Here is a 22,603-nt window from a genome sequence, read left to right on the forward strand (position 1 = left end):
AAAGCCGATTTGGTCGTTCCTGCATCACGTGCCGACCCATCCCGGATCCCCATTGGTCGACCACCACGTCCATCAAATCCTCTCCCCTCCTCCTCGGCGCGAGCTATCTCGCGCGAGACCCGAACGGATAACCGTCGGCCGACTTGACAAAAAGGCGACTTTTGGCCTAAGCCCCTCTTTTAAAAAATACTGTTAGGCTTTTCCTGTCAACATCGCATTTAAAATTGGGAAGGCCGGTCTCCCAGGAAAAAAAAGCATTAATCATGTCACTGGTGTTTGGTTGCCGCTGGGTCATGTGACGGTGCTAGGAAGATGGCGTCGCCGAGTGCGGGTAAATTCCAATTTGTTTCTGAGAGAGAGAGAGGAGCCTCTGCTGAGCGGACATCGCTCCTTAGCAGCCGGCTACTCGATCCTCTCACAATCCAGACTCCCGTGAAAAGAATGGACTTGTGCTTTATCTTTGGAAAACAAATCGTGTCATAACTCTCGCTTAAGATGTTGGTGGGTTACCACAGCAACCGCCCCTCCCCTCAGTCAGTCTAAGATATTCAGGAGTGAAACAGAGGGGAAGGTTGAATTAACCTGGGCATTATTTTCCTCCGTCCCCGGGTTAATTTATTTCGATTTAGGGATTATATTTCGAAAGTGAAATTTCATAGTTGTTAGGATTTAACAGATCTGTTCCTTTTTTTGTCTGCTCCTCATACTATCACATCGACTTCACATAATAAAAGCAGCAAGTGATGAAAAAGCTGGCAGCATCGGTGGAGAGAGCAACGAGTCCCACTTGACTTCAGAACACTCAAGTTTAATACGATTATTCTTCAAGACGTATGATCTCATATGGGACTCCAAACACGAACCATTAATATCGTATTCGGCTCATCTTAATTCATCCCGAGGGATCCTAATGCCACTTTTTAACCCACACTCTGCATTGTTGCATCTTATTATTATTGTTTTTAAAACCATTCCAAACCTGCGTTATTTTATCCTGTTTGACAACTCAGTTTGAAGAGGCATTTCTTAATCGTCCTGTCATACTGCTCATTTGGTTTGTCATGCCTATGTTAGCTCTTTGAAAGAGTTACCCAGTCCAAATTCCCCAGCCCCAATGGTCTTACCGTTTTCTTATACATTTCTAAGTATACGTTCAATTCCACTCAATAAGCTATAATTAAATCCGCTTCCAGTACCGTTTTACCCAATGAATTTTAGATAAGTTGCTTTGTGAAGAAACATTTTCCCTAGTTTCTACACTCTCCATGTGCAATAGTTTTATATGATTTTAACTGGAGTCATTAGTTTCTAAGATATAGGAACAGAATCAGGCCATTTGATCATCGCTGATGTGCTCCTCATCCCCATTTTCCTGTCTTCTCCTCATAACCCTTCAACCTATTACCAATTAAAAATCTGTCTAACCCCTCCTTAAACGTACTCACTGTCCCAGCATCCACTATACTTTAGGATAGCAAATTCCACAGGCTCACAACTCTTTGGGAGAAGTAGTTTCTCCTCAATTCTGTTTTAAATTTGCTATCCCTTATCCTAGAATGCCCCACAACAGGAAGTATCCATTCCATGTCTACTTTATCCATATGTTTTATCATCTTGTATACTTCAATTTGATCTCCCCTCATTCTTCTAAATTCCAGAGAGTATAGGCCTAAACTGTTAAATCTCTCCTCCTATGATAAACATCTCATCTCCAGAATTTGATATTTCTAATCCCATTTCTCACTGATTTAGAAATGATGCATGTTTTCACAATGTTAACCAAAACTTTGTTTTTCAAAACATATCAACTAACATAATTAACTAAACTCGTGTCTTATTTGCTGTTTGGAATGCGATCTGTTGCACAGAGTCCCTGGTCTCTGATGCCATCCTGGTACATCTGTTATTTGCTGCACTGCAGTAAGATTCTGTCCTTTATTACAAGAGTATGCATAGCCCTGGTTCCCCAAGTGCACTGCCATGAGCGATTATATTCACACGTATAATGGAAACTGTCTATGCAAATTTGTCAATCTCCCCAAAGATGCTAAATGTGGGCTTTGAACATCAATAACAGGCCATAAATAAGGGCAGAATGGAAGACCTTTTAAATGGATGCTGAATCACATTTTCATAACTGGCTCATTTAAAAGCTGCCATGTAACCCTATTTCACTTGAAGACGCAAGGATTTATTCACAGAAAGAATAGTAGAAGTCTTTTCCCCAGAAAACTGTTGGGGTGGATAGAATGTCAAGTGAAAACTTAAAAACTTGAGATTAGCCAATTTTTGATCAGTGTGGGTAGTTATTAAGGGATATGCAACCAAAGGAGGCAAATAGAACCATGATCTGATTGGTGGAAGAGGCTCAAGAAGCTGGATCACATTCTTCTGTTCCTATGTTTCTTTGAGCTTTGACTTCTTTACTATAGATTGCCTGGTAGGTTATTTAGAAAGAAAAACTGGTGCACATGCAGATGTCTGTCCATCTTCCTGTCTGGTTAATGATTTTAAGTCAATATTTGACATTGAAACTGCCCATCTAAACATAAAATGCCTGACAGCCAGTAGTTTGTGTCTAGGGGATCAAGTTTCTAAAGTCTGTCCATTACACATCTTTTGTAAAGAAAAAGCTTGCCATTATAAATTTACTGTGAGCATCACACAGGTAAATTGTTAACTCTCTTAAAATCCTTGAGTTGGTAATACTAACTTCATTAGCATATTGAAATTATTGGGCAATGCTGTAGTGGTAGTTTCTGTTATTCTGTCTTACTCCAGAGATGGTGCTGTAGCCCCTCTGTTACAAGAGGAACATTAGTTTACAGCAGACATCCAGAGCTAAAGTATGACAATACTCATGTTTTCTCCACATAAATCCAGTATTGGAGCTTTGATAATTGTGTGTAGGATTCTGAAAGAACTCTACACATTCAACTGCTGGATGTGACAATTTGAATGTGTTAACTCCTTGTCTAATTTTTCTCTCCTGGGGCCAAAAATAATGGTGGAGAATACATGGTTCCGTCACATCCTTGCTGTTAATTTATGAAAACCACTGGGCCACCAATGTAGGTCTTGTAAAATATGTGACCTGAACACTCCTGGCCTCTTTATTTATATCCTGCTTCTTTGCCATTAGGTGCACATTTGGAGCAGTCTTTGCTGAGCTTTGAGAAACTCGATCGAGCTTCACCAGATTTATGGCCAGAACAAAGTGAGATATTTCTGTGATGATTTACCAGTAGAAAACAACTGATGCTTATCAATTTAAAAACAAAATGTATAGCTCAAACTGAATAATCAGTGTTGAAAGGAATGGAACCTACAATGCACCACACAGGAACCCCATGTGGATTAGGAAGGGATCTTGTATGACCACTGTATGATGCAAATAGTGCTTCGTCCGTGGAGTGATCTGAAGAGTACATGCCACTGGAGAGCCCACAGTGTGTAAATTGCATCCCTCAGGATAATACGTGAAATAGATTGGGTGGCACAGGGTGGTCGCATTCCACAGTAGCACTATGGGGCCGAAAAGTCACAGGTAATTGCATGCACTGAACAGTGTTAACTTGCTCCAAATTACAATAGAGCTGTATAAAAGTTGATAGAAATGTAAGGTTTCTACGAGCTGGAATATTGCTATATCAACAATAAAGGAGGTGACTGAGATAAACTCAGTATATAAAGTGTATTGTCATCAAATGTAGTTCCATAAAGAGATGGAATAGGTTAATATACTATTCTTGAACTGGAATTTGAACCAAGACTGTTGATGATAGAAACCTCCTGTCTGAGCTGGTTGTAAGAGTCCAGTGTAAAGTACATGTGAGGTCCAAACTCAGTTCCTAGTGTGTGAAGCTGAACTGAATTTGATGGCTTAATTCTGAAGCGAGAATTGGTATGAGACACTGGGAAAATTCACATCAGTACTGAAGGGGTGTCCAAATACTGGGGCACAGCATTAGTCATGATGTGGAGATGCCGGCGTTGGACTGGGGTAAACACAATAAGAAGTCTCATAACACCAGGTTAATGTCCAACAGGATTATTTGGTAGCAAAAGCCGCTAGCTTTTGGAAATTTTGACAACATTAGGCCAGAGCAAAGGGAGATTTTCTGCCTTTATCCTGTGCTATATCTGTCTTTGGAATCTCCAAAATGAAACACTATTTTGTTCTTTAACGCTAACACTTTTTACTGATGTTAAAAAAAAAACAGCCAATCTCATTGTCTCTTTCAGTGCCAGGGGTAGCGGAATTTGCAGCATCTTTCAAAAGTGTAAGTATGATGTCCTCATAATTTTTTAATTTTTAAAAAATCATCCATGGTATGAATTCATCATTTGATGTCTTTACTCCAGTAAATAGCAAATAATTTTGTACAGAATTAGAATTCCTGTTAAAATGGGATATTCTGCTTGCTAAAGCTACCAACAGGAAGAATTTCATCTCCATAATTGTAGATAGATGACTTTTATAAAATCCTTGGCTTCTATTCAAACAGTAAGTGCTCAGTCTTTTCAGATTCTATAGTTTCTAGTTGAAACATGTATTAATAGATGTTCTTTTCTTATTAAATTGAAATGAAAGTTTTGTTAAAAACAATTTTTTTCAAAAATGATCCTTACTAGAGAAATAAATGAATATGATAAAGTTTCTCTTATATCTATCTGAAACTCTGTTTTAGATAATATCCCAAGAACATAAGAAATAGGAGCAGAAGTAGGCCACCTGATCCTTCAAGCCTGCTGCACTATTCAGTAAGGTCATGGCTAATTTTCTACCTGAGCTAAGCCCTCCTGCTATATCCCCAGATGATTCTTGTGTCTAAAGGATCTATTGGTCTCTGACATGAAAATACTAAGTGACTGAGCATCCAGAGTATTTGGGCAGAGAGTTCCGGAAGGTTCACAACCCTTTGAGTAAAGATATTTCTTCCCATCTTAGCTGTAAGTGGTCAGCCTGTTATTCTGAGACTGTGGCCTCGTGGTCTAGATTTGTGTGTAAACACCCTACCAGCGTCTACTATGTCAAGCCTCTCAATAATTGTATACATTTCAATGAGCTCACCTCTCATTCTTCTTCACTCTATGAAATAAAGACTTGAACTACTCATTGTTTCCTCATGATCTCCAGAACCTTCATTGCACTCAAAGGCAAATATATCCCTCCTTAAGAAAGGAGACAAAACTGTACAGAATTCCTAGGTGTGGTCTCAACAATGTCCTATCCAATTGTAGTCATATTTGTTTACTCTCCTACTGTGATCCCATTGTACTAAAGGCTAACACACTGTTTGCTTTCTGAATTTCTTTCCTTCTTGATTGCCTGTTTATGTGCATGTTACCATTCTGTGATTCGTGTATGAGGTCACAGGTCCTTCTGAATTCCCATTGTTACTCATCTCTCACCATTTAAAACAATAACTCTAATTTTCTATCCTAAGTAGCCGAGGTTTTAGCATTGATCCTTCTGGTGCCCTGCTCAATTAGTTTAAGCTGATTGTCTACTCCCTGTCCATTAATCAATCTTTAATTCATACTGAGTAGCACGAACACAGCTTTCATCTCCTTCTATCTATCTTTTCTTCCTTTCTATCGTGATTCATTTTGGTAGGACAAACTTGAATGCAGATTACATGGTCAACGGCAGGGTTCTAAGGAATCTGGAGGAACAGAGATCTTGGGGTTCATATCCACACATCTCTGAAGGTTGCCACTCAAGTGGATAGAGCCGTGAAGACGGCTTATAGTGTGTTAGCATTTATTAACAGGGGGTTTGAGTTTAAGAGCCGCGGGGTTATGTTGCAATTATACTGGCCGTTGGCGAGACCACATTTGGAATATTGTGTTCAGTTCTGGTCACCTCATTGTAAGAAGGATGTGGAAGCATTGGAGAGAATGGAGAGGAGATTTACCAGGATGCTGCCTGGTTTGGAGGGTAGGTCTTATGAGGAAAGGTTGAGGGAGCTGGGGCTTTTCTCTTTGGAGCAGAGGAGGATGAGAGGCGACTTAAGAGGTTTAAAAGATGATGAGAGGGATCGATAGAGTGGATGTGCAGAGACTATTTCCTCAGATGAATGTAGCTGTTACTAAGGGGCATAACTATAAGGTTCATGGTGGGAGGTATAGGAGGGATGTTCGAGGTAGATTCTTCACTCAGTGTGGTTGGGGTGTGGAATAGACTGCCTGCTGTGATAGTGGACACTTTAGGAACTTTCAAGCGGTTATTGGATAGGCACGTGGAGCACTCCAGAATTATAGGGAGGGGATAGCTTAATCTTGGGATTGGACATAGCTCGGCACAACATTAAGGGCTGATGGGCCTGTACTGTGCTCTAATGTTCTATGTTTTATGTCCAGTGGGATGGTTTTTATCCAACTATCCCATTGAGTAGCATCAATCACAAAGATGAAAGTGCAGTGTTAATGTACCCATGCCCACAAACACTTTTTCTAGAAGCAAAATACAAAATTCAGTCAGTAAAGAATGAATTGTAAGATACTTTTACAAATTAAGGCTGATTTTTATTTTTGTTTTGTAGCCTATTACCAGCTCTCCACCCAAATGGATGGCGGAACTTGAGAAGGATGATATTGACATGCTTAAAGGTATTGACTGTGCTTAATCTATGCATTACTTAACTGCTATACAACCTCGGGTAGTTTATTGGACAAGGGCCCCGGAGTACTAATGCATGATGCTACAAGTGGGTGCTATGAAGAAGGAATGACTTCCATTTATCTAACACCTTTTAGAACCTTAGACTATAGAACACATTACAAGGAAGGCACGTGGCAGAATTAGAACTAAGAACACTACATATAATCACAAAGAACATAAGGAAGTGTAGAAGGGAGCTGAAAAGGATTGAGTGCTAGAAAAGAAAATATTTTTAAAGTGTAACAGATACTATAAAAGCAAATGGAAAGGTAAAGTTTAGTTAAGGTGAGTGTTAGATGACTCAGTTAATGAAGGCAATCGAAATTTGAAAGGGAAAGATACAGCGGAGATATTCAGGCAAAAGACATCTGCAACTTTGAATCCACAGCAATCAAACAGGACCCACTTCACGAAGTAGATCCGGTCTGTGGGGCGAGTGCTCTCCTGACGTCTTCATTATCACTCTGACAGTGTTCAGCAACCTTGGCCTGGAGCTCGGGCACTTGCTGCAGCCATAGCTCAAACACTGAGTCAAGCTGCACCTGTTGGGTTCAAGTCAGCGCTTTAACCACATGAAGTTCCACCAATAGCAGCAGAGCTGAAAGACTGTCTAATTCTCCGTCTTCTTTCTTATCCTTCATGTCACTCTGAACTCCACATCAGCATCCAGCAGTGCTCCATGAAAACTCAACTCAGAAATTGCACTTGACCTTTGCAAAAAAAGGGCGAGAAGCCTTAAGTCCTCGTTACAAATGCAAAAAGATAACAGCCGCGATTCTCCCATCCATGACATTTCTGGCGGGTCTGGCGGGGAGACACGCATGTGCGGCCTTGAACGGGGATATGCGCATGCACGAGGAACGCATGCACATCTCCCAGAGTTGCTGGCCAGACCATACCAGAAACTGGCAGGAAGGCAAGTAAGTCATTCAAATCTGTTTTTAATTTATTTTAAATATGTATATTTGCTAATTATCAGGACCTATCTCCCACCCTGCCAGAAGTACTTCATTCCAGCAGGGTTCAGACTAGCTCCCCGGGGAACTAGCGGGAGACTCCGCTGGAATGAAGAGGGAGGCAATCGCTGCCATTCTGCATTGCGATGGAATGGAGGGCAGCGACTGGGGTGGGCAGGGGTGTCTGGGGGGAAATTGCCACTGCAGGGGGTGGGAGGCTTGGGCATTAGGCTGCTCTGGGATGGGGTGGGGAGCGGTCAGGGCTGGCCCGGGAATTGCTGTGGTGGCTGCGATTGGCAGGCCGTCGGTGCTGCTGGAGGAGCAGCACTGCAGGGGTCCTGAACTGGCTAACAAATGGGAGTTTGACAATTTGGGGCCACTGTGCATGTGCAGAGCTCCAGAACGGTGTGAATAGGCTCCACTTCGTCGGTTTTTAACGAGATTCCTGACTGGGCCCTTTGCAGAGTGTGGAGGTTCTGATGAGAAACTGAATAATCAGAACTGTCGCCATCTAGAACAGTTTTCCTGCCAATTCAGTATTTTTGGGAGAATCAGTTTAATCTTTCATACCTTAGATTCCACAGATAATTTGACTCCCAACAATCTCTTAACCTCTCCTTTCTCTAACCTTGAACACCCACAGAGACAGTTTTACCCTTACACAGAATATACATAAACATAGAAGTATAAAACGTGCACGTATCATCTCACATGCACACAAGGCTGAAAAGAAATGAGAGGGGTGATAGTAGAGGAACTAGCCACTATTTTTCAATTCATATTAAATATTCAAGTTTAATGAATGACTCAAATCCTGTTTTGAAAGCCTGCATAACATTTCTGTTCAAACATGTTTTGTCTTAATTTTGCCAGGACTTTGAAGTCTGTTTCTGCTTTGTAAAACCTTGGAATGTTTTATGTTGAAAGACAATAAAAACAGATGGAAATTAATAGAGTATTTTTGTATGGTTTTAAAAAAAATTTTAATAATGTCATGCAAATTTCAAAAGTTATTTATTTATTTTGTTAATTTATTCTTTCATGGGATGTGGGTGCCACTGGCAAGGTCAGCATTTGTTACCTCTCCAAGTGGTTTATAACGCCATTTCAGAGGGCTGTGGTGACACATGAAGATCAGCAGGTAAAGAGGGCAGATTTCCTACACATTAAAGGAAAACCCAGTTGATAGTTTTATGGTCACCGTTATGGAGACTAATTTTCAATTCCAGATGTATTAATTGAATTTAAGGTACACCAGCTGAGATGGAGGAATTTGAACCCATGTCCCAGAGCATTAGCCTGGGCCTCTGGATTAATAATCCAATGACATTGCCACCACTATGCCCCCCACCCCTCTCCAAGGGTCATTTGCTAAATTGTGTATTTATATTTTCACCTATATCAATCATTTTGAACATACCTGACATATGATTGACATCACTTCTATAATGTGCCCTAATAAAATTCCTTTGGATGCCTTTGTTATCAGAGTTGGGAAGTCTTACTACTGCTAAATTAATGGAGAAGGTACGAGGACTACAGAATCTTGCTTACCAGTTAGGACTAGATGAATGTAAGTATGTTTTCAATTGGAAATCATGTGTAATTATAATACTGCAATTTTGGAATAATCTGAGTTTGAATAATGACAATTTTAAATACAGATCGTAGATCACAGACTGTTTGAAGAATATAATTGCTGTTGGTTTTAGCTGCCCAAGACTGTTGTTCCTTAGCAACAAGAGTCTCCTGCTATCTTTTCTCCTTGTTTGCCGTGTTGTCTGTGTGTTTGTGTTGAGAAATAGAGAATGACAATCACGAACATTCAATTCTAATTTGAAGTAAAGATAACAGCAGGACCAAGGTCCAATGAATTGATTCATTCAAACGTTAGTTAAAACAGCACTGAGAGGGTTAATCTGTTTCCATAACAAACTGCTCGATTTGCATTCATAGGCAATAGCACAACATGATGTAAATCGACAATCAATCAGGTACAACTAAGGCCTAGGCATAGTGCATCCAAATGGAATTGAGATCTTTGCTTGTTCATGGTTTGAGAGGAATGTGAAGAGCAAGCATCAAGGCTCCTCATGAAGCCAAACTGATTTAGTAGGTGCTGTATAATATGCAGTATAATGTGGATGTTGATGTATCTAAAATATCAGCAAATAGAAAGATAATTAATACATTCAAGAACTGATCTTATTAGCTGAGAATTAGATTATCTGACTTGTGCACTGATAGACTATTGACTTTATTGAAGCAAATTCTTTCACATGTATATGTTTTAGTTATATTTTTATTAAGAGTTTTTCCATTTTTACAAACAATGCAACACACTCTCACTGGTTGATCATCTTGCCATATATACATATAGAAAAAGATAGAAGGAACCAACACAATTGGTTCAGTATGTTCACTGTATTCAGTTTATCCAGCACTTCGACATGTACAAAAAAGGGAAGTAACAGGATGGAGAAGAGGAGGATAAAGCCTTGGAAACATTATGAAATGGCACACATCCTCGTGAAAGTATATTAGAGACAGTGCTACATAAGCTACAGAAAACCTTGCAGGAGTCAGACGATATAGAACCTGTATATTTGAATTAGGGGCTCCAAACGTTCCCAAATGCATCCGCATTCATGTATATCAGAGGATACAGGTAAGGAGTTCCACTGGGATATATTCCATAATAATTTTATGCTAATACTGTGCAGAAGGATATTTATCACTAATCCAGGAGCAAAGGAAATTTTTCTGTGCTGCAAGTATTAGGATATTGCACAGCATTTTCTCATTGGCATCAATTATCTTTTTGTCTGGGAGCCCCAGAATCAAGTACAAAGGATCAAACTCTGAGGGAGTATCAAATATCTTCTCAGGCTCGAAGTATGCTTGACCAGTAGGTCAGTAATTTTGACATAGGATCAGACACAATCTGTGTAGTCGCTTTTCATCATTTTGCATTTTTGGCACTGAGGATATTGCTGGGTCTATCCTCTGCCTTCAGCTTGGTGTAATATGGTGAAATATATGTAATATTTTAAGTTTGGTCTCCTTCATTCTATTCACAGACTCAGATTCTATTGGCATTTTCCCAGACACTGCCCCAGATCTCCTAATCAATACTCACTTTCTCCCAAGATTGCAGAGTGTCTAACTTATTCACACAGTATCTCGAACATAATGTGTCATAAAACTTGCTGATTAATTGCTTTGGTTGCGTAGATATTAGGATTCTTTCTATTGATGAGCCATTAGCATCAAGGTGCAGAGACTTGTTATTAAGAATAAAGTCTCTAACTTGTAAATATCTGAAAAAAGAGAATGTTGGGATATAGGAACCCTACAGTGCAGAAAGAGGTCATTCAGCCCATCGAGTCTGCACTGACAACAATTCCACCCAGACCCTATCCCATATATTACCCACTAATCCCTCTTACTAATGCATCCTGGGACACTAAGGGGCAATTTAACTTGGCCAATCCACCTAACCCACACATCTTTAGACTGTGGGAGGAAACCGGAGCACCCAGAGGAAACCCACGCAGACAATGGGGAGAATGTGCAAACTCCACACAGACAGCAACCCAAGCCGGGAATCGAATCCAGATCCTTGGAGCTGTGAAGCAACAGTGCTAACCATTGTGATATCGTGCTGCCCTATCATATTGTTGACATGGTTGCTTAAAAGATAACAAGGAGGCACCATTAAACACGTCACCCATACGAATGAGGCCCCTAACCTTCCATATATGGAAACCATGGTCTATCAGACGTGGTGGGAAATCTAGGTTATCCTGAATGGAAGAGAGCGGAAGTCAAATTAGATCTTCCATATGCTTACGGACCGTCCTCCACGCTTGAGTGTTACGCTCTTGAGCGCTGCTCATTATCGGAATCTCACATTTGTCAGGTATTGTCTTGAAATCCATAAGAAACAACAGAGCTTGTAAAGAATACTCAGACTTTCAATATCAAGCCAAATGGAGGTGAGGTTTCCTCTTACCCACTCTTGAATGCATCTAAGATCTGAGGCTAATTGATCTTAAATATTCAGCACCTCTAGTCCTCCCTTTGAAATAAGAAGGTGAAATCATCACTTCTGTTCAGTTTTTAGCGCATGTTTCTTTTTGTTCCATATAAACGAGCTGAACAATTTCATGTGTATATTGCAATTCTGTATCTGTGGTGGGTCCTGGGAATTATGGTAGCACAGGAGAAATTTGGTTGGATGTAATTGGGGGTGGCTGGGGTTGAATGGTGCAAAGCTGTTGAAACCAAACCTTTAAGCGTGTTTGTGAAGTTTTTGCATTTTTGTTGAACAGTTGGAATTTATTTTTGGGAAGAGTAGTCCAGGCAGCTGTGTGTCTTGGGGATATTGTTTCTGCTCAGACGTGGATGTGATTGAGGCAGGTGGGAGATGGGGAAGTTTGCATTGTCTGATTGTTTAGAAAATTAAAAACTGGACAAACATAGACTCAAGGCAAAAGATAAATGACTTGTGATTGAACATAAGAACATAAGAACATAAGAAATAGGAGCAGGAGTAGGCCATCTAGCCCTTCGAGCCTGCCCCGCCATTCAATAAGATCATGGCTGATCTGTTGTGGCTCAGTTCCACTTTCCCGCCCTCTCCCCATAACCCTTAATCCCCTCTCTTATCAAGAACCCATCAACCCGCTTCTTAAAAATATTTAGCGAGGCAGCCTCCACCACTTCAACGGGCAGAGAATTCCAGAGATTCACCACCCTTTGAGTGAAGAAGTTCCTCCTCAACTCCGTTCTAAACCGCCTCCCCTTTATCTTGAGGCTGTGCCCCCTAGTCCTACTGTCTTTTTTGAGCGGGAAGAGTCTCTCCACCTCTATCCTATCCATCCCATTCATCATCTTATACGTCTCAATGAGATCTCCCCTCATTCTTCTAAACTCTAACGAGTACAAGCCTAGTTTATTCAGCCTCTCCTCATAGCTCAATCCCCTCAACTCCGGTATCAGCCTAGTAAACCTCCTCTGCACTCCCTCCAGGGCCAAAATATCCTTGCGCAGGTGCGGCGCCCAAAACTGCACACAGTACTCCAGCTGCGGCCTCACCAATGCCCTATACAGCTGCAGCAAGACCTCCCTACTTTTATATTCAATCCCCCTCGCTATGAAGGCCAGCATCCCATTCGCCTTCCTGACCACCTGCTGCACCTGCAAGCTGGGTTTTTGCGACTCATGCACAAGGACCCCGAGGTCCCTCTGCACCGTCGCCTGCTGCAGTTTTTCGCCCCGTAAGTAATAGTCCTTCCTACCATTCTTCCTACCAAAGTGGACCACCTCACACTTGCCAACATTAAATTCCATTTGCCATTTCCTGGCCCATTCGCCCAGCCTATCTAGATCCTTCTGCAGACTCTCCACACCCTCCGCACAATTTGCCTTTCCCCCAATCTTGGTGTCATCAGCAAATTTCGACACCCTGCACTCGGTTCCCTCCTCCAGATCATCTATATAAATGGTAAATAGCTGAGGCCCCAGCACCGACCCCTGGGGCACCCCACTAGTCACCAACCGCCAATCCGAATAGCACCCATTGACCCCCACTCTCTGCCTCCTATTTGACAACCAATCCTCTATCCACGCTAACACCCTACCCCCAACTCCATGTCCCCTGACCTTCTGCAATAACCTCTTGTGAGGTACCTTGTCAAACGCCTTCTGAAAATCCAGAAAGACCACATCCACCGGCTCTCCTCTATCCACTGCCCTAGACACATCCTCATAGAACTCCAGTAAATTTGTCAGACACGACTTCCCTTTAATGAAACCGTGTTGCGTCCGCCCTATCAAGCAATTCCCTTCAAGATGCCTCGCAATTTCCTCCTTAATGACGGATTCTAACATTTTACCTACCACAGACGTTAAACTAACCGGGATTGGGTTAAGATGAAGATATTTTGTTAAATGGTTTTGTAGTCTCAGTAAAATTGAACAGAGCTAATGATAGTTAAAGGTAAAACTGACATGATATTGACTGAAGTTTGCATAAAGCTTTTGTATTGCCTTCATTGCAGAGTTAATATGTATCATGATTCACATGACGGTATAATAATATGGAGAATAATGGATCCCTGGGAATGATTACAAGATAGTAATTGAACTGAGCAGTTTATTTGATTTCCTAAGTTGTCAAAGCCATGCTAGTAGAATTTACAATTGTTGTAGGAACCCATAGATTACTATGTTGGCATTGTCCTGGGGCAGCTTTAATAATGTAGACAGTGACTGAAGATATGTTCCACCTCAAACTGTGATGGTGTTCATATCTGAAGGAATCATGATGATAACATAATTACTGCAAATTTATTGAGAAATGATCAACAGCTGATTAAATCAATAGGAAATCAAAAGACTGCAAGCTTCTATGAGACTTAAAGTTTGATTGTGCTGATATTTGGGTGCAAGGGTCATGATTCATTGGCTGTCTGCATCAATTCCAGTACAGATAGGCAACACACATTTCATTTGCCACCTTATTGACATGATTTAGTGTAGGGCTGAGCATCTGGTGTACTGCTGGTTTCCTTTGTGCTCCTCAGGGTATAATACATGGTCCTACCAACCTTCTGCTCTTAAAGGCGATCTGTTCCTCTTAAAAGGAAGCTGCATGAATTGCAGAAATCTGCTGCTGGGTACTATTGACAGTTCTAAATAAAGATGGCACTTCCTGGCAATCCAGATTCCCATAAAAGGATTAACTTTCTTATTGATGCAGGTGAGAAGATTGACAGCTTTATCAAGTGGTAACAAGTTTTTGTTCTGTGATCTCTTTTATCAAAGGCTTAATGTTTATTTGCATGACATAGAGGCATCAAGTGCTTATAATTTTTGAAATTCATACATTAAAGGTCTGATTGATTTGACAGTTTTATAGGCTTGCAACAGCAATTTTTTTTAGAGAAAAAAATTAGCAACAATTGATATGGAGGATATAAGGGGCCATTGTTTGTTGGAGGGGGTAGTTGAGCTGGCGTGGTGGTGGGGGGGGGTGGTAGTTGAGCTGGCATGGTGGGGGGGGGGTAGTTGAGCTGGCGTGGGGGGGGGGGGGGGGGGAGTGGGGAATGAGGGCTACCAGGCCTAAAGCATAAGTAAACAACATTCCTACAGAATTCAGATGGCCTTTCAAACAGGTTGCACTGACAATTGCCTGTCCCCTATTACCACTTCCGATCCACATCCAGGGAGCGGCAGCCTGTATCAGCCCCCACCATCCGAAGGAAGAATGTCTCATATGGGGCAGTTTCTCCAGAGGAGTTTGCGATGAGCTGAAAAATCTCCAGACATGCTATATGACTCGCGAGCAAAAATCTGAGCCTATGTTTTCACGTCTCTGGGTTTGGGCTTGCGTCTGCGACTTTCTAACTCAGAGGTGACAGCATTATTGCTGAACTATGGCTGGCACTGATGATACCATGGGATCACAGGAACAGTGGTGGATATGCTGCTTACCTTATGTAAACATTTACTTCTGAGACAGCCACTGCTCATCAGCTGGGAGGACAGGGGTATTAACATCAAGGTCCTTGAAGGAGCTGAAAGCAATGATTGAGCCAATGGTCATCCAAAACCAACTCCATTGCGAACCATGTGCTTAGGATGTCACAGTCCTGACTGTCAAAGCAAATCTTCTGTGCTCAGCTCACGGAACACTCCCGAACAAGAGGACAAAGGAAGTGCTTCAAAGACACCCTGAAGTCTTACCTCAAGAAATACAACTTGGACGTCAATGTCTGGCAGATCCTTGCTCAGTAGAGGTCTACTTGGAGGAATCTCCTGATTGAACAATTGTGTCCCTTCAATAACACCCGATGGCAAGAGGAGGCCTGGAAAAGGAGCCTGAGAAAGGAATATCAGCGATCTAGAGTCCAAGGATCGAACCCACCTCCTGGAAACCTGCCAAGTGTGCGGTTATAAATGTGGTTCTAGGATTGGGCTCATCAGCCACTCAAGGACCCACTGAACCCAAGTTCAGTTACATGGAGTTTCTTAGGTGGACAATCAAACTCGATAGTGAGTGGCTGCTGAAGAGGAGGATCCTCCTGTCAGGGGAGGTAAGTAGGATTTTGTGTTGAGGTGGCTGTAAGGTGCCTTACCTGATTTGGAATGTAATGGTTGAGTTGCTACTTGATTCTGAAACTAGGTAGATGCACAATATTCGTGGGAACTGTTGATAACTGGCCTGGCTGACTAATGGAACTAGAACTTGAGTGAGTGGGGGAACTGCAATTCTTCCTATTGTGCTTTGGATAACCCTGCAGGACAGTAAGCCTAATGATTAGCTTAGTTTTAGTTGATCTACCAACAGCAAGCGTAACAGCGATCTGTTGTAATTTTAGTTGGTTAAGTTTCAACAACTTGGAGATCCCTAAGCTTTTAATCTGCATTGATAGGTTCTGGACTTTGATAAGTAGAATATGAGGAAGATTGTATGTTCCATATTTGGTAAGTTGAATAATCAATTATGGGCTTTTACACATGGTGATGGGGGTTTGTATGTGCCAGACACACAATTGAATAACATTTCCAAAATTCTAAACGCAAAAGGAATTGATTGCTGCAGTGCAGGTTATCCCCACGAGATGGTACCGCTACCTCAAATTTGCCAGTCAAATATTTATTTGACTAGCTTAGGTGAGTCTAGCAAGATAACAGCAAAATTAGTTAAATGTTCATTTAAGGTGCAAGTCCCTTGATTGTGTTGTGGCATTAATTAGAACCTATCTTAATAGCGAACACAGCAAAATGCTCTATTTTGACAGAGAATGTAATGTTTGGAGGATTGGAGAGCCCCTATGAGACTTTTTCAGAGTTTTAAAAAAATGTTTATTTATTAGTCACAAGTAAGGCTAACATTAACACTGCAATGAAGTTACTGTGAAATTCACTTCAGGCACTGACCATTGGATCTAGTGAACCCATTAAAGGAAATAATCTGGACCAAGCAGACCAATTTGTGAAATGGTTACAGCCACAAACCTACATGAAGTACAAGCTAACAGAAGAACTATAACGTTGCGGTATTTACAATTAAATTTATGGGGGTGCGATAAGCTTAACTGCTGGTGGGGCTCAGTAGGTTTATTTTGATTTCCACTTTGTTTTAAGGGTGAGTGAAATCTGATTGAAACGTTTTATTAATTTGTGGGACATGGGCATGGCTGGCTGGCCAGCCTTTATTGCCCATCTGTAGTTGCCCTTGAGAAGGTGGTGGTGAGCTGCCTTCTTGAATCGCTGCAGTCCACATGCTGTGGTGTAACCCACCACGCCGTAAGGGAGGGAATTCAGGAATTTGACCTAGCAACTAAGAAGGAATGGTGGTATATTTCCAAGTCAGGATGGTGAGTGGCTTGGAGGGGAACTTGCAGCTCATGATGTTCCCAGGTATCTGCTGCCTTTGTCCTTCTAGATGGAAATGATTGTGGGTTTGGAAAATGCTGCCTTAAGATCTTTGCTACACTGCTGCAGTGGATTTTGTAGATGGTATGCACTGCTGCTACTGAGCATTAGTGGTGTGGTGCCAAACAAGCAGGTTGCTTTGTCCTGGATGGTGTTGAAATTCTTGAGTGTTGGAGCTTCACTCATCCGGGCAAGGGGAAAGTATTTCATCACACTCCTGGTTTGTGCCTCGTAGATGTTGCACAAGCTTTGGGAAGTCAGGTGAGTTACTCACCACAGTATTCTGAGCAATACACCATGGCCTGTCTATCCATCTCCTCCAGTTTTACCCTGGGTGTTTACATGGTCCCAGAAACACGTCATTGCTTAGTCTGTAGAATTCGGAAGCTAACTCCTGTCTTGGCTGATCCTACTTTCTATGTTGCCTAGTATCAGTTGCCAACCCAAAGTTCAAATGGATGGTGTCATGGGTTCTCTTAAGGTCACTGCAAAATCAGATTAACACATGACTCCATATCTGGGCATGCATCCATTTTTTTGGGTAGTGAATAAACTCAATCAAGTATCCTAGATGTTATCTCCATCCGAAATTTTATTGATAAATCTTGCATATCCCCAAGGTCTGAATATTCTCTTGGAATACGACTTATCCTAATGCCTTTTTACCATGATGCTTTGCAGCAAATTGCTGTTGGCTAAATGAACAATATATCTTAAACAATACGTTCAAAATATCAGCATATGTCTTAAGCTCAATCACTTGTTTAAATCTCTTACTACATTCATATGTGTAAACTATTATCTTATTGGCTTATAAGCTAGTTTTAAATGTCACTTAACTTAATGCTGGTAATTCTGTCAGTGCCTTGATGTCTAATGGTTTAAAAATTTTACTAACCTAGTAGGGTTCCCATTTACCCACACATGGGAAAATATTTGAATGCTAAGCTACAGCTTCAGATAACTACAATGTAGCGCCATGACCAGACGAGGAAGGATGGACTGGCTTCCCTCTATTCAATATCTTTAGTCACAAAAAGTTTTAAATTTATTTTTCACAAGAATGTCTTTTTCTAACCTAGAACATATTTAACTATATAAGCTGAGAGCAATTAAGAAGCCAGACAAGGTTTTTGAGCCAAAGAACAAATTTACTAACCCTTAAACCGAGAAAAATAAAGGCAATGACAGCAAGCATTCAGCTCTCGTGCAGTCATTAGTGCCATCAGAGTCCAATAAAAAAAGTGGTGTTATTTGATTGTCTGAAAGGCATAGATTTAAAATTCTGCAGCAGATTTAAATTAGCTGGTTTCTTGAATGATCAGATTTTGCAATTGTTACAGGATCTTGGTTTGCTGGTAGGTCCCGGTGGAGTTGGCTTTCCAAACTAGAAGCCAACACATTCACTCAGAAATTAGAGCCTAAGCTTGTTTCATCTGCTAAAAGACTTGAAATCATCTGTGTCACTTGCAATCTCTTTCTAGTGACTGGTTATATTAAAATGCCAAGAGGTTTGGGATATGCCTGTCTGTTTCAAGATCTAGTACTTTGCATTTATAATGTCTCTTCCTTGAGTGTAAATTGGTGTGTGGTTTCTGTCTTCACACTCCCGGTGCAATTTGTTGGTTTCTCACATCCACTTTGGAATATGGCTATGCATTTTTACAGTTTGTTCTGTCTCAGTTCAAATCACAAAAGTTCTCACATGAAATTGAAAATTCACATTTCAAAAAGAGACAGAGCTGCATTTTCTTATTCATTTGGAGCAGTGGCTGGGACAATATTTCTTGTCCTTCCCTAATTACCCTTGAACTGAGTAGCTTAAGCCATGTCAGAGGGTAGTTAAAGGTCAACCAAATTGCTGTGGTCTGGAGTCATGCACAGGCCAGACCAGCTAAGCAGGAGATTTCCTTCCCTAAAAGACATGAGTGAACCAGAGTGGGTTTTATAACAATCGACAGTGGTTTCATGATCAACATTTAGACTTCTAATTTGAGATTTTTATTACAGACATCTGCTGTGGTGGGATTGAAACCTGAGTCCCCAGAGCATTACCCTGGGTTGCTGATTACTCATTCAGTAACAATACTACTACACCGCCATGTCCCCTAAAACAGGAGTGTCACAGGAAGGATAAAATAGAATCAACTTAAGGAAACGATAAAGATTATAAAGTTAAAAAAAAAAGCAATGCAAGCTTTGCAGGAGACGCAGAGTGTGGCACAATGGTTAGCACTGCTGCCTCACAGTGCCAGGGGCCCGAGTTTGATTCCCTGCTTGGGTCACGTCTGTGTGGAGACTGCACAGGTTTCTTCCCACAGTCCAAAAGATGCACTGGTTAGTTGCATTGGCCATGCTAAATTCTCCCTCAGTGTACCGACACAGGTGCCGGGGGTGGTGACTAAGATTTTTTACAGTAATCTCATTGCAGCATGAATGTAATCTTCTTGTGAAACTAATAAATAAATTTTAAACCTGGAAAATTAAAGTTGATTTTGTGGAAAATTGAAGATACACAAAGTTCTCTCTCTCTGCAGGTTGCTTCCTACCTCGAGCTGAACCCTTGCTCATAGTAATTGTTTAGGGGAGGAGTTCTTCACGGAGGAGGACGTGAATCTTCATGGAGGAGGACGTGAATAATTTGCCGGGTGTTAGCGATGGAAAGGTGGTAGGACTGGAGGGTCTTAATGACATTACTGTTACTAGAGAGGCGGTGCTCGACAGACTGGAGGGGCTGATTGTGGACAAGTCCCCAGGACCGGATGGAATGCATCCGAGGGTTCTGAAAGAAATGGCGGAGGTGATAGTGGATGCCTTGGTGGTTATTTTCCAGACGTCGCTGGATTCCGGGGAAGTGCCGGATGATTGGAAAATGGCTAATGGTACACCGTTGTTTAAGAAGGGTGCCAGGCAAAAGGCGGGGAATTATAGGCTGGTTAGTTTAACGTCTGTGGTGGGTAAAATGTTAGAATCTGTCATTAAGGAGGAAATTGCGAGGCATCTTGAAGGGAATTGCTTGATAGAGCAGACGCAGCACGGTTTCATTAAAGGGAAGTCGTGTCTGACAAATTTACTGGAGTTCTATGAGGATGTGTCTAGGGCGGTGGATAGAGGAGAGCCGGTGGATGTGGTCTTTCTGGATTTTCAGAAGGCGTTTGACAAAGTACCTCACAAGAGGTTATTGCAGAAGGTCGAGGGACATGGAGTTGGGGGTAGGGCGTTAGCGTGGATAGAGGATTGGTTGTCAAATAGGAGGCAGAGAGTGGGGGTCAACGGGTGCTATTCGGATTGGCGGATGGTGACTAGTGGAGTGCCCCAGGGGTCGGTGCTGGGGCCTCAGCTTTTTACCATTTATATAGATGATCTGGAGAAGGGAACCGAGTGTAGGGTGTCGAAATTTGCTGATGACACCAAGATAGGGGGAACGGCAAATTGTGCGGAGGGTGTGGAGAGTCTGCAGAAGGATCTAGATAGGCTGGGCGAATGGGCCAGGAAATGGTGAATGGAATTTAATGTTGGCAAGTGCGAGGTGGTCCACTTTGGTAGGAAGAATGGTAGGAAGGACTATTACTTACGGGGCGAAAAACTGCAGCAGGTGACGGTGCAGAGGGACCTCGGGGTCCTTGTGCATGAGTCGCAAAAACCCAGCTTGCAGGTGGTCAGGAAGGCGAATGGGATGCTGGCCTTCATAGCGAGGGGGATTGAATATAAAAGTAGGGAGGTCTTGCTGCAGCTGTATAGGGCATTGGTGAGGCCGCAGCTGGAGTACTGTGTGCAGTTTTGGGCACCGCACCTGCGCAAAGATATTTTGGCCTTGGAGGGAGTGCAGAGGAGGTTTACTAGGCTGATACCGGAGTTGAGGGGGTTGAGCTATGAGGAGAGGCTGAATAAACTGGGCTTGTACTCGTTAGAGTTTAGAAAAATGAGGGGAGATCTCACTGAGACTTATAAGATGATGAATGGGATGGATATGATAGAGGTGGAGAGACTCTTCCCGCTCAAAAAAGACAGTAGGACTAGGGGGCACAGCCTCAAGATAAAAGGGGGGCGGTTTAGAACGGAGTTGAGGAGGAACTTCTTCACTCAAAGGGTGGTGAATCTCTGGAATTCTCTGACCGTTGAAGTGGTGGAGGCTGCCTCGCTAAATATTTTTAAGACGCAGGTTGATGGGTTTTTGATAAGAGAGGGGATTAAGGGTTATGGGGAGAAAGCGGGAAAGTGGAACTGAGCAGCGACAGATCAGCCATGATCTTATTGAATGGCGGGGCAGGCTCGAAGGCTGGATGGCCTACTCCTGCTCCTATTTCTTATGTTCTTATGAGTTGTTGAATGGAATGGAATAGTCAGTGGATGGGTCAGGAGGCACATTGATACAAGCCAGAGAGATGGCAAGCCGAGCCAAATAGAATTTTTTTTAATATTTGAATCTATTTTGTTTAGAAGTGCAGTAATTTAGCAATAAAAAGTAAATTTCTCTGGCGGGAAAGCTCCTGCAGAACCTCAGTAAAGCTTTTTTGTTATTCTTTAATGGAATGTGGGCATCACTTAGCAAGACCAGGATTTTTTGCCCATTACTAATTGCCTTTGAGCTGAATGGCTGGTTAGCCTATTTCAGAGTTAGTCACAATGCAGTGAATCAGGAGTCACATGTATGTCAGACCAGAAAGAGGGCAAATGCATTCCCTAAAGGGCATTAGCAAACAAGTCTGTTTTTACCACAATCAACAATAATCATCATGGTCACCATTATGGAAACCAGTTTTATATTCCAAATTTATTAATTGATTTGAAATTCAACTAGCTGCTGTTGTGGGATTTGAGCCCATGTCTTCAGAGCATTATTACTCCAGTGATCTCCCCACTATAACATCAGCTCCCTTTAATTAGTCACAATGGGAAAACGTGACTCACTAAACATCGTACTTTTCAGGAACAAAATTACAATGTTAAGCGAGGAATTCCTGTATTCAAGTGGTTCTTCCACTTAACATTCTCAACTTTGATGAGATTGTTTTGACTTTTGATTTATCATTACCTTCGACGCATGTGTATTCAAACTTAAGGTGTGAGGCTCTTCATAAAAGTAAAAAATGAAATGATGGAAAGAAGGGATGAAAATAAATGGTCAACAGCTGGAACAGATATCATAAAGAACCCAGGCAACATCATGTCAGAAAATGGTTACTTCCATGAAGAAATCAGAGTTATCATACCAATGGCAAAAAAAAAAGCAATTGCCAAACAAAATATTGTTCAGAGTAGGAATGAGTAGAGATCTTGTGAAGGTGCACCGGGCTGAAGCATGGACCTTTAAAACTGCAGCCATCCAAAGACTAAAAAGTTGTGAAATTTGTTCTGGAGAAGGATGTAGCAGTTAGCTGAGAGAAGAGGAGCAATGAAGTAGTTTTCAGGATGGTTGCAGAGGAAATGTCTTTAGTGGATATCATCAATAAATGGCAACAAGTTGACCATGTTCTAAGGCATGAAAGCTTGCTGAAGGTGGTGACTGAAGAGGATTTGAGAAGCTAAGAGC

At 41.8% G+C, this 22,603-nt stretch overlaps 1 protein-coding gene across 1 annotated transcript in view; it reads left to right on the forward strand.

The window, feature by feature from the left end:
• The first annotated feature begins 101 nt into the window (after positions 1-101).
• The window catches only part of lin52 (lin-52 DREAM MuvB core complex component), a 100,231-nt gene continuing 77,729 nt past the window's right edge, over positions 102-22,603 (forward strand). The window contains exons 1-5 of the mRNA XM_080202292.1: positions 102-331; positions 3,143-3,217; positions 4,246-4,283; positions 6,549-6,615; positions 9,113-9,196. Coding sequence (XP_080058418.1) covers positions 313-331; positions 3,143-3,217; positions 4,246-4,283; positions 6,549-6,615; positions 9,113-9,196 — 283 coding nt within the window. The 5' untranslated portion in view covers positions 102-312. The remainder of the gene's footprint in view (positions 332-3,142; positions 3,218-4,245; positions 4,284-6,548; positions 6,616-9,112; positions 9,197-22,603) is intronic.

Source organism: Carcharhinus amblyrhynchos, chromosome 14 (assembly GCF_965287045.1).
Source record: "Carcharhinus amblyrhynchos chromosome 14, sCarAmb.v2.hapA, whole genome shotgun sequence".
Classification (NCBI taxonomy): domain Eukaryota; kingdom Metazoa; phylum Chordata; class Chondrichthyes; order Carcharhiniformes; family Carcharhinidae; genus Carcharhinus; species Carcharhinus amblyrhynchos.